The sequence below is a fragment of the Ranitomeya variabilis genome, chromosome 7 (genome assembly GCF_051348905.1).
Source record: "Ranitomeya variabilis isolate aRanVar5 chromosome 7, aRanVar5.hap1, whole genome shotgun sequence".
NCBI lineage: Eukaryota > Metazoa > Chordata > Amphibia > Anura > Dendrobatidae > Ranitomeya > Ranitomeya variabilis.
This window is the reverse complement of record NC_135238.1, coordinates 55,346,104-55,362,925: the sequence shown is the minus strand read 5'-3', so window position 1 is coordinate 55,362,925 and position 16,822 is coordinate 55,346,104. Positions and strand designations below refer to the sequence as shown.

The following is a 16,822-nucleotide window of genomic DNA, read 5'->3' as shown; positions in this document are numbered from 1 at the left end:
AGCGGCCAATGCTGTCACGATCCGCAGATCCCTTTGGCTCAGGGACTGGAAAGCGGACTCGGGATCCAAAAAATCCCTCACGTCTCTTCCATACCAGGGCGAACGTCTATTTGGGGATAAACTAGACAAAATAATCGCAGACTCCACAGGAGGAAAGAGCAAATTTCTTCCCCAGCAACGTACTTTTCGCCCCTTTCGCAATCAACAGGGCCGAGGCCGATATTTCCGTTTCGGCTCCAATTGGTCCAATCCCTCCTCCGCGCCACCTGGCGTCGGGAGAGGTCAGCGCAAGGACAGAGCCTCCCAGCCGTCTTACAAGCCTTCTCCCACTTGGAGAGGCAGACCCAGACAACAGGGATCCCGAGGGCCCAGACCTGGCAGGTCCCCACCTCAATGACTTTTGGCAAACACCGAAGGACACCGACAAAGTAGGCGGCCGCCTACTTTTCTTTCGGGACGCGTGGCTCTCGGTAGTTTCCGACCGATGGGTCCGCGACCTAGTGTCCTACGGTTACAGGATAGAGTTTGTCTCTCTTCCCCCGCCTCGTTTCTTCCAGTCCCCCCCTCCCAGGGCAAGGGTCGGTCAGTATTTCCAGGCTATAAGGTCGCTATGGGAAGATGGGGTCATCATCCCGGTACCTCAGAACGAGTGGTACCAAGGTTTTTATTCCAACCTTTTCATCGTACCAAAAAAGGACGGCTCAGTACGTCCAATACTAGACCTCAAACTACTCAACAGGTACGTACGCGTACATCATTTCCGTATGGAGTCCCTCCGCTCGGTGATTGCCTCTCTGGAAGAGGGCGAGTTTCTTGCATCTCTAGATGTGCAGGACGCTTATCTGCACATCCCCATCCTACCGTCTCATCAGCGGTTCCTCCGCTTCGCGGTCCAGGGACACCATTTTCAGTTTGTCGCCCTACCCTTCGGGCTTGCCACTGCCCCTCGGGTATTCACCAAGGTCATGGCAGCTGCCGTGGCCATTCTCCATGCTCGAGGTATAGTGGTGTTGCCCTACTTGGACGACATTCTCATAAAGGGTCCCTCTTTTCGGTCCTGCTCAGAAGCAGTAGATGTCACGATAAATACCTTTTTGCGCCTGGGTTGGAAGATCAATTTCAAAAAATCTTCTCCAGTCCCGGCTCAAACCATATCTTACCTGGGGATGATCCTAGATTCCTCTCGGGGTCTAGTACTTCTACCTCCGGAAAAGGTATCCACTCTGCAGAGAGAAGTCCGAAAGCTTACCCAACCTCTCCCTCACTCCCTACGTTTCTCCATGAGGGTTCTCGGCAGGATGGTGGCGGCAATGGAGGCAGTGCCCTTTGCGGTATTTCACCTCCGTCCCCTACAGCACGCCCTTCTAGCAGTATGGGACAGGAATCCTGCCTCGCTAGACCGCCGTCTCCTGCTCTCTCGATCAATCAGGCAGTCCCTCAGGTGGTGGACCAAGAGGTCCTCCCTGACTCGGGGGAAGTCCTTTCTTCCGGTGCACTGGTTGGTCGTCACAACGGACGCCAGTCTCTTCGGCTGGGGCGCTGTGTTCCGATGCCACTCGACTCAGGGTCGCTGGTCCCCGCAGGAATCCCAGCTGCCCATCAACATCCTAGAGATTCGGGCAATCCGACTGGCACTCCGCCAGTTTCAGCCGTTTCTTTCCGGCCGCGCGGTCAGAGTCCAGTCCGACAACGCCACTGCGGTAGCCTATATCAACCGGCAAGGGGGCACTCGCAGCAAGGCGGCCATGGTCGAGGTATCGCTCATTCTCCGCTGGGCCGAGACCAACCACTCCATACTATCAGCAGTTTACATCCCGGGCGTGGAAAACTGGGAAGCGGACTTTCTAAGTCGCCACAGCCTCGATCCCGGAGAGTGGTCTCTCCATCCCGCAGTCTTTCACCAGATATGCTCTCGTTGGGGGACTCCGGACGTGGACCTGATGGCATCTCGCCTCAATTGCCAGGTTCCCGTCTTCATGGCCAGGTCTCACGACCCCTCAGCCTTCGGAGCCGACGCTCTAGTCCTCTCATGGCAGGGTTTCAGACTCCCATACATTTTTCCCCCAATTCCTCTTCTGGCAAAGGTAATCAGGAAGATCAGGGCAGAACGGATTCCAGTAATTCTCATCGCCCCGGACTGGCCGCGCAGGACGTGGTACGCCGAGATGGTGCAACTGGTCTCAGACGTACCCTGGAGGCTGCCAAGTCGCGCAGACCTTCTGTCTCAAGGGCCCATTTACCACCCGAACTCAGAGGCCCTATCTTTAACGGCGTGGCCGTTGAGTCCTGGGTACTGAGGCAGAAGGGTTTGCCCCAGACGGTTATATCTACCATGCTCCGCGCACGCAAGCCTTCCTCCATGCGCATCTACCACCGCGCCTGGAAGGCTTACTTCGCCTGGTGCAGAGATCGGGGTCGGTCTCCCCTCCAATTTTCTATTCCTCACATTTTGGAATTCCTCCAATCAGGCGTAGACTTGGGCCTTGCTCTCAGCTCTCTTAAGGGCCAAATTTCTGCCCTCTCGGTTCTTTTCCAGAGAAGGATTGCAAACAAATTGCAAGTCAAGACTTTCATCCAGGGAGTTTCTCATATGGTTCCACCTTACAAGATGCCCTTGGAACCATGGGATCTGAATCTGGTCCTCTGTGCTCTTCAAGAGCCACCCTTTGAACCCTTGCAAGAAGTGTCCTTGCGGTTCTTATCGTGGAAGATTGCCTTTCTCGTGGCTGTCACGTCTATTAGACGTGTCTCTGAGCTAGCAGCCCTGTCTTGCCAACCTCCTTTCCTCGTGTTCCACCAGGACAAGGTAGTTCTACGGACATGTCCGACTTTTCTTCCGAAGGTCGTTTCCTCATTCCATCTTAATGAGGAGATTGTTCTTCCCTCACTATGCCCTGCTCCTTCTCACCGCACGGAAAGGGCGCTCCACACTCTGGACCTAGTGAGGGGTCTCAGACGTTATGTCTCTAGAACTGCGTCTCTCCGTAGGTCAGACGCCTTGTTCGTTCTTCCGGAAGGGCCACGGAAGGGTCTACCCGCTTCCAAGGCCTCCATTGCCAAGTGGATTCGTTCCGCCATCCAAGAGTCCTACCGTGTCAAGGGTCACGCCGCACCTCCGGGGATCAAGGCTCATTCTACCCGGTCAGTCGGCGCGTCCTGGGCCATCCGGCATCAGGCATCGGCAGCACAGGTCTGTAAGGCTGCCACATGGTCCAGCCTACATACGTTCACGAAGCACTACCATGTGCACTCTCAGGCCTCGGCAGACGCGTCCGTCGGTAGGCGAATCCTACAAGCGGCAGTGTCTCATCTGTAGCTCGTAGGCACGCACAGCATTTATAACTTCTTGTTGCCCACCCAGGGACTGCTTTGGGACGTCCCATTCGTCCTGTGTCCCCCAATGATACGTAGGAGAAAAGGAGATTTTTGTGTACTCACCGTAAAATCTCTTTCTCCGAGTCAATCATTGGGGGACACAGCACCCTCCCTGTTAGCCTAGTTTGGCTTGGTTATTCTTTTCAGTCTGTGTTTTTGACTATAACATGTTTTCTGTTTTTAACTGGTTTACTCCTACTGCTTTGTTACCGAACTGGCTCCGGATTGTCCAGCCGTGGGTGTATACTGCAGGGGAGGAGTTAATCTTTTGTGTGTGTTTAACTTAGTGTCCTCCTGGTGGCAGCAGCATAACACCCATTCGTCCTGTGTCCCCCAATGATTGACTCGGAGAAAGAGATTTTACGGTGAGTACACAAAAATCTCCTTTTTTTATTGTGGCATAGGAATTGAAAAACAGAATTCAAGCTTTGGAAACATGCTAAAACTAATGGTGCCACCATAGTGTCTGGCATTTATGGTGGAGTCTGTAGATGCTTCTTCTAGCAGAGTCTCCAACACAACGTTTTCAGCAAAAGAAGCTCTTCCTGGGTGGTACAGGTCCTCTACAACCAACTTTACTTTTTGCTGCATTCCGTTGATTGTCCGGGTTTAGGCTACAAGTCTGTAGTCACGCTGTGACTGCAGACTTGTGAATCCTCACATTGTGCACACTGCGTGCTGTTAGGATTCTCCACTGCTGGGCAAGCATGCGATTTGCATTTCCGACTGAACCTTATCCGGCCTCGTTCAATACACTTGGCATTGAACAAGGCCGAGCCCATCTAGTTGGCGTGTGACCGCATGTGGACAAGTCACATACTTACGGTCAAGAATCAGGGAATCTTCACGTGTGTAGTGTGCGCTATGTGAGGATACAAGTCTGCAGTTCGTGTGATTTTAGACTTTTAGCCGTACAACCCCTTTAAGTGTAGCATAAGTGATACAGAGGTGGTGCAGGCAGACGGTTATCCAAGGAGGACCCAGCTTTAAGCTTCAGTTCTAAAATGGATGGTTGTACTGAGAAATCCCACCCAAGGTGTTAGTTTACTGCTTTCTTGGTGTCTCTCTCTATTTCTATATTTATATATATTTTTTCTTTTGTTGATCTTTGTTTTTTCATAATTTGTGAATCCTCTGAATTTCTCATCCCCAGGAATTTTACCAAGATGGAAATGCCCCAGAGCATGTTGGTGTGTACAATCTAACAAAAGGTGTCAATCGATTCTGCCTATCAAAACCAGGTAATTTTCTCAGATTTTATCGTTAAAATTAGGCAACCACACCTTGAGCCATGCTTGTCCAATGGAAAAAAAAACATATTCAGTTTTGCCCTGGGCAAAGTGTAAAAAGAACATATATTGAGCATTGCCTTACCTTGTACCATTATATACTAAAATAAATTTGGCCAATGTTTTATAGACGAACCCTTTGCCCTGAACATAAAGGTCCCTGATATATGCATGCAGAGGAACCACAGAGTCACAGCTCCGTCTGCCTCTTCTACTTATTTCTCCCACCTTTATCACTGTCCATCCCAATACTTACTCTGTCGCCTCATTGGGGGACACAGGACCATGGGTGTTATGCTGCTGTCCACTAGGAGGCGACACTATGCATAATCTGAAAAAGATTAACTGTGGCTCCTCCTGTGCAGTATACACCCCTGGACGGCATCAGCCTACTCCAGTTTTTGCTTAGTGTCGCAAAGGAGGCACACCTAAAGATTTTTACTCCGTTTTTACTCCGTTTCCCGTTTTCCGACGGGATTACAGATGAAGAAAAGAGGGTCTCCTGTGAGACCCCCGGCATGGCTCCTTCCTCGGCCCCCTATTATGGGGTGCCCAGTTGAAGTAGAGATGGCTTTTCCCCATGTTGCTCCTTCCCCAGTCCCTCGGCTGTTGGTTTGAAGTCGAGACCCCCCCTCCTTCCCCAATTCCTTTTGGTTTCTGGGTTGAGGTCGAGGCGAGGATAAAGGCCCCTGAAGGTGTGACAAAAGCACCCTCCCTATCCCCCTCTGGGGGTATTAGGTTGAGACACCTCAGGTAGGGCCTGTACAGGCAGCATCCTACAGCTCCCAGCAATGGGCCAGCATACTGCGCCTGCATCCAGGGACCCCAGCCCAGCTGCGGGCTCCTGTTGGGGCCGGGGGGAGTGCAGGCAGGCATGGCACATACAGACACAGGGCTCCCTGCGTCCCTGTCTCTGCGGCAGCACCAGCTCTATACTGCCTCAGGGGGACCCCAGCCGGGCTCCCCCTTCCGCTTATAGCCCCACCGCCATCCTGCCTTCAAATCCGGAGGGGTCCGGTTCAGATCCGACCCCCTCCCGGACTTTCGCGCTGGCCTGGAGCCCTTCTGGGCCTCAGGCATCTAATTTAGGCCCCGGCTTCGGCCTAGCTGAAGCAGCAGCCTCCTCTCCGCCCCCCGCCCCGCCCCCCGGATGACAAATATGACACTCTACAGTGTCATACAAGGGGCGGATCGAGACAGAAAGGGCGGGTTTTTTATAGCCTTGCCGCCTTTTTCCAGCTCTCCGCCCCCTTCTCCTCCTCTCTCCTCTGTCTCTGCAGCCATTTTCGGCTGCAGATTAACCCTGCATCTCCCGGTCTGCAGGACCAGGACCAGGCAGCCAGTCTCCGGGGGGCACAGGACTGTTGATTTTCGGCGCTGGACCTAGGGGTACACTGGTGGGGTAAGATCACAGCTGGGTTATCTTTACTCAGCTGTGAATCCATATTCCCTATAAGGCTCCCCTGTAGGTTCTCTACCCCTGTAAGGTCCATCTGCTAGTGCACTATGCCGGGCTCAAGGTCTAAGAGAACCAGGCAGAACTGCTATTATGCATTCTGCACAGCCTGCGGGACCGCTCTCCCCAGTAGTAGCACGTACCCGCATTGTCAGAACTGTATACAAACTACTGTGTCACACAAGAAGCCCCTGCCAATGCCTCGGTGTCTAATGCCACACCGGAATGGGCTACTCAGATATCGCGTCTAGGTCACGACGCAAGCGGATCCATACATCAAGTCCATCTGCGTCATCCCATAGCACACGGTCATCCCCCTCTAGGGAGACACACCGTTGCTCCAGGTCATCTAGACCGTCCCATTCCAGGGACAGACAATGCAGATCTCCGCAATCCCCAACCAGAGAAGGTCTCCTCCCCAGCTCACCTAGCAGGGGACGCCTCAGTGATACACAGGATTCGGAAGGCATCTGCGTCTCTGACTCAGACAGAGAAACGGAGGGGTCCCTGATCCCAATCCCTCCTAGCAATACAGCGCTAGTTGAGGACATAATATCGTCCATCCATCGGGTGCTGGTCATTTCTGATCCGCCACCAGAGGCCCCGGAACATCAGACTTCCTTTGAAGGACCTCTGAAGCCGCCTAAGGTTTTCTCTAACCACCAGAGTTTAAGGCGATCCTTAAAAAACAGCTCTCACAGCCTGAGAAAAAATTCGCTAATCGCAAATATCTGGAGGCGAGGTGCCCCTTCCCACAGAAGGACACCAAGGAATGGACAGATCCATCTGAAGTGGAGCCCCCAGTCTCTAGGCTGGCAGCACAGACCCTCCTTACACCGCCAGATAGCTCAACCCTCAGGGACGCAGCAGACTGGCAGGTAGAACGCATGGCTCGTTCAATTTTCAAGGCAGCAAGGGCATCCATGGCTCCTGCGTTCGCTTCAGCTTGGGCTGCCAAGGCCATCCTGGCCTGGGCAAAGAATCTACAAGCCTTCCAAGCATCCGCTCCTCCACTGTCGGACCAAGCGGTTCAATTGCAGTTGTAGCAGATTACATGCTCCATGCAGCTCTGGTTTCAGCAAGGGGAGTCGCGGGGATAGCATCAAACCCCATCAGGCGTATCCTCTGGCTGCGGGAATGGAAAGCGGACGCAGCCTCAAAGAAGTCCCTCACGCACCTCCCCTACCTCAGTGGGAGACTTTTCGGTGAACAGTTGGACACTGATATCCAACGCCACAGGGGGTAAGAGTACTTCTCTTCCCCAACTGAAACCTAAACGCACTTACCAGAAGCGTAACCAAACTCGATTCCGATCCTTTCGGAATTCCTCCGGCTGGTCCGTCTCACGTCCAGTACAAAATCGTAACCGTTCCCCACGCAGGGACAACTCACGATCGACGCAAAGGTCGGACAAGACCTGGCAGTCAAAAGCAGGCCAGTCTAAGCCCAGAGGATGAAAATCTCAGACTTTCTCTTCCTCATGACTCACGGACTCCGGAAGACACCACACCGGTAGGCGGACGACTTTTGCTCTTTCATCAAGTATGGCTGCCTATTACAGAAGACAGGTGGGTCATGGAACTAGTGTCTTCCGGATACAAAATAGACTTCACCTCCAACCCACCGGACAGGTTCTTCCTCTCTGTCCCCCCAAAACCGCCAGCCAAGGCTCGAGCCTACCACCAAGCGGTCTCCTCGCTTTATTAATCAGGAGTAATAGTACTGGTACCCACGACCAACCGCTTCCGAGGGTTCTACTCCAATCTGTTCGTAGTTCCCAAGAAAGGAGGCAGCGTACGGCCCATACTAAACCTAAAACAGCTCAACAAATATGTACGGGTCCGTCACTTCCGCATGGAGTCCCTTTGGTCCATCACTGCGTCCATGGAGAAGGGAGAATATCTCGCCTCCATAGACATACAAGACGCATACCTGCATATACCCATTGCACCTGCCCATCAGAGGTTTCTCAGGTTCGCAATAGGCCAGGACCACTACCAATTCGTGGCTCTTCCCTTTGGACTCGCCACGGCTCCCAGAGTGTCACCAAGGTCATGGCAGCAACCATGGACGTCCTGCATTCCAGAGGCATAGTAGTCGTTCCATACCTGGACGATCTACTCATCAAGGCTCCCACCTTCAAGGTTTGCGAGCTCAGCGTCTCAATCACAACCGATACTCTCAGTCGTATGGGCTGGTTAATCAACCTACAAAGTCATCACCAACTCCGAGTCAGTCCCTGACCTTCCTGGGAATGTTATTCAACACTTCCAGGGGTCTAGTGCTCCTTCCCAAGGACAAGGCACTGGCCCTCCGACTAGCAGATGAAGAAAAGAGGGTCTCTTGTGAGACTCCCGGCATGGCTCCTTCCTCGGCCCCCTATTATGGGGTGCCCAGTTGAAGTTGAGATGGCTATTCCCCATGCTGCTCCTTCCCCAGTCCCTCGGGTGCTGGTTCGAAGTCGAGACTCCCTTCCCCAATTCCTTTTGGTTTCTGGGTTGAGGTCGAGGCGAGGATAAAGGCCCCTGAAGGTGACAACAGCACCTTCCCTATCCCTCTCTGGGGGTATAGGTTGAGACACCTCAGGTAGGGCCTGTACAGGCAGCATCCTACACCTCCAAGCAATAGGCCAGCACACTGCGCCTGCATCCAGGGACCCCGGCTCAGCTGTGGGCTCCTGTTGGGCAAGTGGTCCTCAGCGGAAGCGTCCATGCCCATCAACATCCTGAAAATCCGTGCCATCCTTCTGGCATTGAGGGCTTTCCATCACTTACTGGCAGCCTCTTACATCAGGATACAGTCGGACAATACCACGACTGTGGCATATGTGACTCATCAAGGGGGGACCCGCAGTACCCAAGCGACGCGGGAAGTGTCATATGTCCTCCGCTGGGCGGAGGACACAGGGTCGGTCCTTCGGCGGTCCACGTTCGGGTGTGGACAACTGGGAAGCAGACTTCCTCAGCTGACAAGGAATAGACTCGGGAGAGTGGTCTCTCCATCCCGAAATTTTTTCAACAGATCTGTCTCTGCTGGGGGACCCCGGATGTGGACCTAATGGCATCCCATTTCAATGCCAAGGTCTCCAACTTCATTGCCTGAACTCACGATCCGCGGTCGCTCGGAGCAGTCGCTCTGGTTCAGGACTGGACTCAGTTCCAGCTTCTGTATATTTTTTCCACCTCTCCCCCTGATATTCAGAGGGTGAGGAAGATCAAACAAGGGGGAGTTTCAACTATCCTCATTGCACCGGACTGGCCCAGACGCACATGGTACGCCGACATCGTACAACTCACAGCAGACACCCCCTGGGGTCTCCCCGACCGCCACGATCTTCTATCACAAGAGCCGTTCTACCACCAGAACTCAAGGGCTCTCAACTTGATGGCGTGGCCCTTGAGACCTGGGTTCTAACCCAGGCAGGGTTCTCGACAGAGGTCGTTGCAACCATGATCAGAGCACGGAAATCAGCCTCTGCCAAGATGTATTACCGTACCTGGAAAGTTTTCTTTACCTGGTGCGAATCTCGTAGCTAGGTTCCACTCCCTTATTCCCTACCCAAAGCTCTTGGTTTTCTCCAAGCGGGTCTGGAAGCCAGTCTGTCATTGGGCTCGCCTAAAGCCAGGTGTCAGCCCTCTCAGTGCTTTTTCCAAAAGCGCATTGCTACCAAGCCGCAAGTAAGGCCTTTTCCTTCAGGGGGTTCCCCAATTGGTTCCCCCCTACAGACGACCACTAGAAACGTGGGACCTCATCCTGGTCCTGACAGCATTGCAGGAACCACCCTTCGAACCCCTTAAGGAGGTCCCGCTCCGCCTTCTTTCCCAGAAGGTGGTTTTTTTCCTGGTGGCACTCACCTCGCTACGCAAGGTGTCTGAACCGACAGCACTCTCATGCAGACGGCCTTTCCTGGCTTGTCACCAGGCCAAGGTAGTTCTTCGTACGGTCCCATCCTTCCTTCCGAAGGTTGTGTCAGACTTCCACCTCCATGAGGAAATTTCACTACCATCCCTTTGTCCGGTTCCGGTTCATAGAGTGGAGAAGGCTCTGCATACGCTTGACCTTGTCAGGCCTTTGCGTATATACGTGTCTAGGACTGCGTCCTTCAGGAGGTCTGATTCTCCTTTCCTCCTTCTGGAAGGCGGTCACAAGGGTAGGCCAGCTTCCAAAAGCTACTCTTGCCGGGTGGATCAAATCCACCATACAAGAGGCGTACCGCCTTAAGAATCCTCCTCTTCCAGCCGGTATTACGGCACACTCTACACGGGCGGTAGAGGCCTCCTGGGCCATTCGGCACCAGGCTTCGGCACAACAAGTGTGTAAGGCGGCCACTTGGACTAGCTTACACACATTTACTAAACACTACAGGGTTCATACCCAGTCCTCAGCGAGCCTGGGTAGATGTGTCCTGCAGGCGGCGGTGCCCTAAGTGTACGGGCCTGTCTGCACAATATTCGTCCATTGCTTCCCACCCAGGGACTGCTTTAGGACGTCCCATGGTCCTGTGTCCCCCAATGAGGCGACAGAGTAAAGGAGATTTTTGTGTACTCACCGTAAAATCTCTTTCTCTTAGCCTCTAATTGGGGGACACAGCTCCCACCCTGTTGCCCTTTCCGGGCTGTTGTAACTGTTGAGTTCTCATATTGTTTCTTGAGCTCGTACATAGTTGCCTTCTTACAGGCATAATTATGTTATTCATGTTACGTTCCTCCTACTGCTTTGGCACAAAACTGGAGAAGGCTGATGCCGTCCAGGGGTGTATACTGCACAGGAGGAGCCACAGTTAATCTTTTTCAGATTATGCATAGTGTCGCCTCCTAGTGGACAGCAGCATAACACCCATGGTCCTGTGTCCCCCAATTAGAGGCTAAGAGAAAGAGATTTTACGGTGAGTACACAAAAATCTCCTTTTTCGGTTACTCCAGTTCAATTCCCAAACCCACCTACTCCATCATAGCTACAGTTTGTTAGTTCGGAAATGCCCGTGTTGGCTCTTGGGGCGCCAACATGACACCAATACACCCTAATAGGGCATATAAATAAGGATTGTCCTAACAAGACTTCTCATTTTAATATATTTATCTTGATCAACCACTACATTGACAGAAATATAATTAAAAAAAGGTTTTCACTTGCAGAATACAATGGGCAAAAACTGAGTGCACCTGTAACATGGTAAAAAGTACTTGGCTGTATAACCCGCGTCATCTAGGGTATGCTGTCTCTTTAAGCATTCTCAAAAATCGTAATTTATCCCCTATCCAGTGGTTGAACCCTCTTGGGATCAATAAGTTATACCATATCCAAAGGATAGGTGCTAACTTATGATTTTGGGATAATGATAGATGAAGATCTGACCTCTGTTACCACCACCATTCCTTAGTATAAAGGGGGTACGGTATTGCATCCCCTTTTAGTATTTTTAGCACATGGTTTTCCCTGACACGTGCCATTCATGTCAATGGGGCTGACTGCTTTTCCCTTCACAACCATGAAAGCACCGCTGTAGGGAAGGGGGAAAGTTAAGGAGATGCGTCACTCTGGCCCCTATAGTCTCAGAATCAGAGGGGGCTCTGCAGTTGGACCTTCAGCGAGTCTTAAAAGGGTTGTATTGGACTTGAACATTGAGGTGGGGAAGCCCGGCTGCACAGATCTGTGGACAGAATACCGGTCACAGCCTGGTACTGCATTAATTTGTATAGGGGGCGGATGTGCAATACCCGGCCGCGGCCACTATACAGTCGCCAGAGCTGTGCTGTGTTGCACCTCCACCGATCAGACATTGATGACCTACCGTAAGTATGATGAAGTATCAATTTTAAAGACCCTGACAACCCCTTTAAGTGATAGTATGTCCTAGCAATATGCATTTATAAAGTGGGAATAACCCATAAAGGTACTGGTTGTTTGCCACTTATATTTACATAAGACACAGAGTCAAGCTTCTTATTACATAAATTGGCGTTACATTTAGCCTTTTCATTCATCATTAATGTGACTGCGGAGGATCAGGATCCGTCGGTATTAGAAATATTTTGAATCGAAGGCACAATATGAATCTATTTCTATCTTTCCCTCCTGAATACAGCTGCAGATTCCCTCTTTATAATTAATATTGTTTCCAGGTGTTTACAAGGTCACCCCGCGATCCTGCCATCGCTTTGAACACGCATACTACACTTATGACACGTAAGCAGTTTTTTTTTTGTTTTTTTTTACATGTTTAATTTTGTAAACTGTCTGCAATTTTTACAGATACAATCATAACCTAATTTTCTGATACTAGGATGCCAGCAAATGTTATCATGATCATCAGATCATACGCCTTATCTTAAGAGTATATTAGCACCGTTTATATTCGAGTATAAGCCGACCCGAGTATAAGCCGAGACCCCTAATTTTGCCACAGAAAACTGGGAAAAATTAATGACTCAAGTATAACCTAGGGTGGGAAATGCAGCAGCTACCGGTAAATTTCAAAAATAAAAATAGATACCAATAAAAGTAAAATTAATTGAGACATCAGTAGGTTAAGTGTTTTTGAATATCCATATTGAATCAGGAGCCCCATATAATGCTCCATACTGTTCATGATGGGCCCCATAAGATGCTCCATATTAAAATATGCCCCATACAATGCTGCACAAATGTTGATTATGGCCCCATAAGATGCTCCATAGACATATTTGCCCCATATAATGCTGCACATGGCCCCATAAGATACTCCATACAGATATTTGCCCCATATAATGCTGTACATGGCCCCATACAGACATGTGCCCCATATAATGCTCCACAAATGCTGATTATGGCCCCATAAGATGCTCCATAGAGATATTTGCCCCATATAATGCTGCACATGGCCCCATAAGATTCTCCATACAGATATTTGCCCCATATAATGCTGTACATGGCCCCATACAGACATGTGCCCCATATAATGCTCCACAAATGCTGATTATGGCCCCATAAGATGCTCCATAGAGATATTTGCCCCATATAATGCTGCACATGGCCCCATAAGATTCTCCATACAGATATTTGCCCCATATAATGCTGTACATGGCCCCATACAGATATTTGCCCCATATAATGCTGCACATGGCCCCATACAGATATCTGCCCCATATAATGCTGCACATGACCCCATACAGATATTTGCCCCATATAATGCTGCACATGGCCCCATACAGATATCTGCCCCATATAATGCTGCACATGGCCCCATACAGATATCTGCCCCATATAATGCTGCACATGGCCCCATACAGATATCTGCCCCATATAATGCTGCACATGACCCCATACAGATATTTGCCCCATATAATGCTGCACATGGCCCCATACAGATATCTGCCCCATATAATGCTGCACATGACCCCATACAGATATTTGCCCCATATAATGCTGCACATGACCACATACAGATATTTGCCCCATATAATGCTGCACATGGCCCCATACAGATATTTGCCCCATATAATGCTGCACATGGCCCCATAAGATGCTCCATACAGACATTTGCCCCATATGCTGTTGCTGCGATTAAAAAAAAAAATAAAAAAAAAATCACATACTCACCTCTCAGGCCCCCGGCACTTGCTATATTCACCTGTCCTTCGTTCCACCGACGGCCGCTGCTGTGTCTTCCCCGTCCTCTGCACTGACGTTTAGGCAGAGGGCGGCGCGCACACTAATCGCGTCACCGCGCCCTCTGACCTGCGCATCACTGCAGAGAACGGGGAAGACGCAGCGGCGGCTGTCGGTGGAATGGGGAACAGGTGAATATCGTGCACTGCCCCCGTCATACTCACCTGCTCCTGGCGCGGTGTCCCTGGTTCTCCAGCGCCGGCAGCTTCTTCCTGTATTGAGCGGTCACATGGTACCGCTCATTACAGTAATGAATATGCGGCTCCACCCCTATGGGAGTGGAGTCGGGTCCAAATTAATTACTGTAATGAGCGGTACCATGTGACCGCTCACTACAGGAAGAAGCTGTCAGCGCCCGGAGAACCAGGGACCGTGCCAGGAGCAGGTGAGTATGATTACACAGCTGCCCCTCCCCTGCCGACCCCCTGGGACAACGACTCGAGTATAAGCCGAGAGGGGCAATTTCAGCCTAAAAAATGGGCTGAAATTCTCGGCTTATACTCGAGTATAATACGGTAGTTACTGGTTCAGAATGTTTTACTTAAATGTGTCAAACGATTGAGACCATTACACAGCCGTACAGCACTGGGGTGAGAGAAAATACTTACTAGAAAGCAGCATAGCCCGTTTGTGTCTCTCTCCCTCTGCTTCTCCCCCTCTCAATAGTCTTCAATGGGCAGCTGTAGTTGGATCCCTGTCAGTGCAGGTAATGGCAGTATTCAGAGTGAATAGTTCAGAAGGCACGGAGGAGAAGTGGCTCATAAGTGGAGAAAGAAGCCTATTTCTCTGATAAGATATATTGGAAGGGTCTTACATTTGCTTGTACTGTGATTTATGCATAGATTGTTGAAGTGACGAATTAACCTACTAGTAATATTTAATGTGAATATTCTGCTGAACCCTGATTTCACTGCATTTGTTTGCTCAACAGGTCCTCACCGAGTATCCTTACTCTGACTGCAGTACGTCATCATGTCCTCGGGGCCATAACCACAGATAAACTAATGGATGTGACTGTCACTATTAAGTAAGAGAATAATTCCTTCTTAAAGCGCCACTCCAGTATTTTTTTTTTATTGGAGTGCTGCTTTAAATGTAAGTCCACTGTCTCATACTCACCTGCTGCCGCCTTCATCCTTTTTCAGTGTCTGTCTCGGCGAAAAGTGACCTGCCAGTGGCTCCAGTGTTTCATGGAGTGGCGTGGAGGTCACTTTTCAATTCAAGTCTATAAGGGCCTCATTCTGGCCTCTTGAGATCTGGTGACGCAACTTCTGACTTCCGGCCAATCAGAAGTTACGGGCACAAGATGGCACCGCAGGACTGGAGTGGCGTTGGTAAAAGGTGAAGAAGGTGAGAATAAGAATGGGGAATTACATTTAAAGCACCATTCAGGGCTGAAAAAAATAATACTTTATGGGGAAATATCTGCGCTGCAGGTGTGTTGGGTGTCCCTCAGAGAAGTCAAAATCACAATTAGAGATAAAACCAAAAGATTTTTTATATATAAAGAAGTGATAAATGGTGCATCCTGCACTCTCTATTTACTTACTTATGTGCAGTGATCATGATGAACATGAAGCATTTCCGAAAGGTCCTTATTGCTTTCAAGTAGCTCTCTCAAAATATCCGCGTGTGCCTTGAATAAATCCGTAGCTTTTCCAAGATATGAAGTACTAGGGCATAAACCTGTCCCGGCCGGTGACAGGCGCCTGTGTACTATTATATATAATAATCCACTTGCAGAACGGTGAAGCGCGCTTCCAGTAGCGGTTTGCCGACGAGGTACAGCAAGGCTGCAGGACCTCGCGTGACGTCACAAGCACGTGGGGTATCACGTGATCGGCTGGAAGATGAATACGGATCGCACCACAGACCAAAAACTAATCCAACGCGTTTCGGAGTCAGCAGACTCCTTCCTCAGGGATGGCGTGGTGCGTGACAATGAGATTTATATAGTGTTGCAACTGGAAGCGCTGTGTTTCTTAATTAAACGCAAAAAGTTCTATTTCACTATTCAGACCATTCGGAATTAGAGTGTTCATTTCAAATATGCATCTGCTTTCTTCTTTTGACATCTGATGTATAAAGTTGCCTTTTCGCCAGCTTCTCTTCACCACCTTAATACCCGTAATAATGGTGCCTTTTATTGAACCTCCGTGATGTTTCAAAAAATGCTGTGACAAGGGGTGCCCTTCAAATTTTTTATTAATGTTCCGCAAATGTTCCCCAATGCGTACATTCATTGCTCTTATAGTACGCCCCACATACCATTTCCCACACGGACACTGAATACCATATATTACCCCCTGGGATGAACAACTCATAAAGTCCTTAATTGCTATAGTTTCTCCATCTGAGCTGGTGATATTCAATTGTTTTTTGGTATGTAATTTCCGGCACGGCAAACATTTGCCGCATGGGTAGAAACCAGGCAAGGTGTTTACTTTATATGACAATCTGATTATTACTCCATACAATTCTAATAGTCATTTTTTGAAAAAAATTGTAAATAGATATTGGAAGATACTGCGAGAGGATAAAATAATTGGTGAGTTATTAGCGGAGCACCCCAGATTTGTCTATAAAAGAGCAAAAAGTCTGGGGAATTTTATAGCCCCCACAATCCACAAACCATCCTCGCCTAGATCGTCATATAAAGTAAACACCTTGCCTGGTTTCTACCCATGCGGCAAATGTTTGCCGTGCCGGAAATTACATACCAAAAAACAATTGAATATCACCAGCTCAGATGGAGAAACTATAGCAATTAAGGACTTTATGAGTTGTTCATCCCAGGGGGTAATATATGGTATTCAGTGTCCGTGTGGGAAATGGTATGTGGGGCGTACTATAAGAGCAATGAATGTACGCATTGGGGAACATTTGCGGAACATTAATAAAAAATTTGAAGGGCACCCCTTGTCACAGCATTTTTTGAAACATCACGGAGGTTCAATAAAAGGCACCATTATTACGGGTATTAAGGTGGTGAAGAGAAGCTGGCGAAAAGGCAACTTTATACATCAGATGTCAAAAGAAGAAAGCAGATGCATAT

At 49.8% G+C, this 16,822-nt stretch overlaps 1 protein-coding gene across 1 annotated transcript in view; it reads left to right on the top strand.

Annotated features, from left to right (window-relative positions):
• LOC143785967 (BOS complex subunit NOMO1-like) overlaps positions 1-16,822 on the top strand; it is a 96,742-nt gene that overhangs the window by 29,943 nt on the left and 49,977 nt on the right. The window contains exons 16-18 of the mRNA XM_077275111.1: positions 4,529-4,616; positions 12,243-12,306; positions 14,699-14,794. Coding sequence (XP_077131226.1) covers positions 4,529-4,616; positions 12,243-12,306; positions 14,699-14,794 — 248 coding nt within the window. The remainder of the gene's footprint in view (positions 1-4,528; positions 4,617-12,242; positions 12,307-14,698; positions 14,795-16,822) is intronic.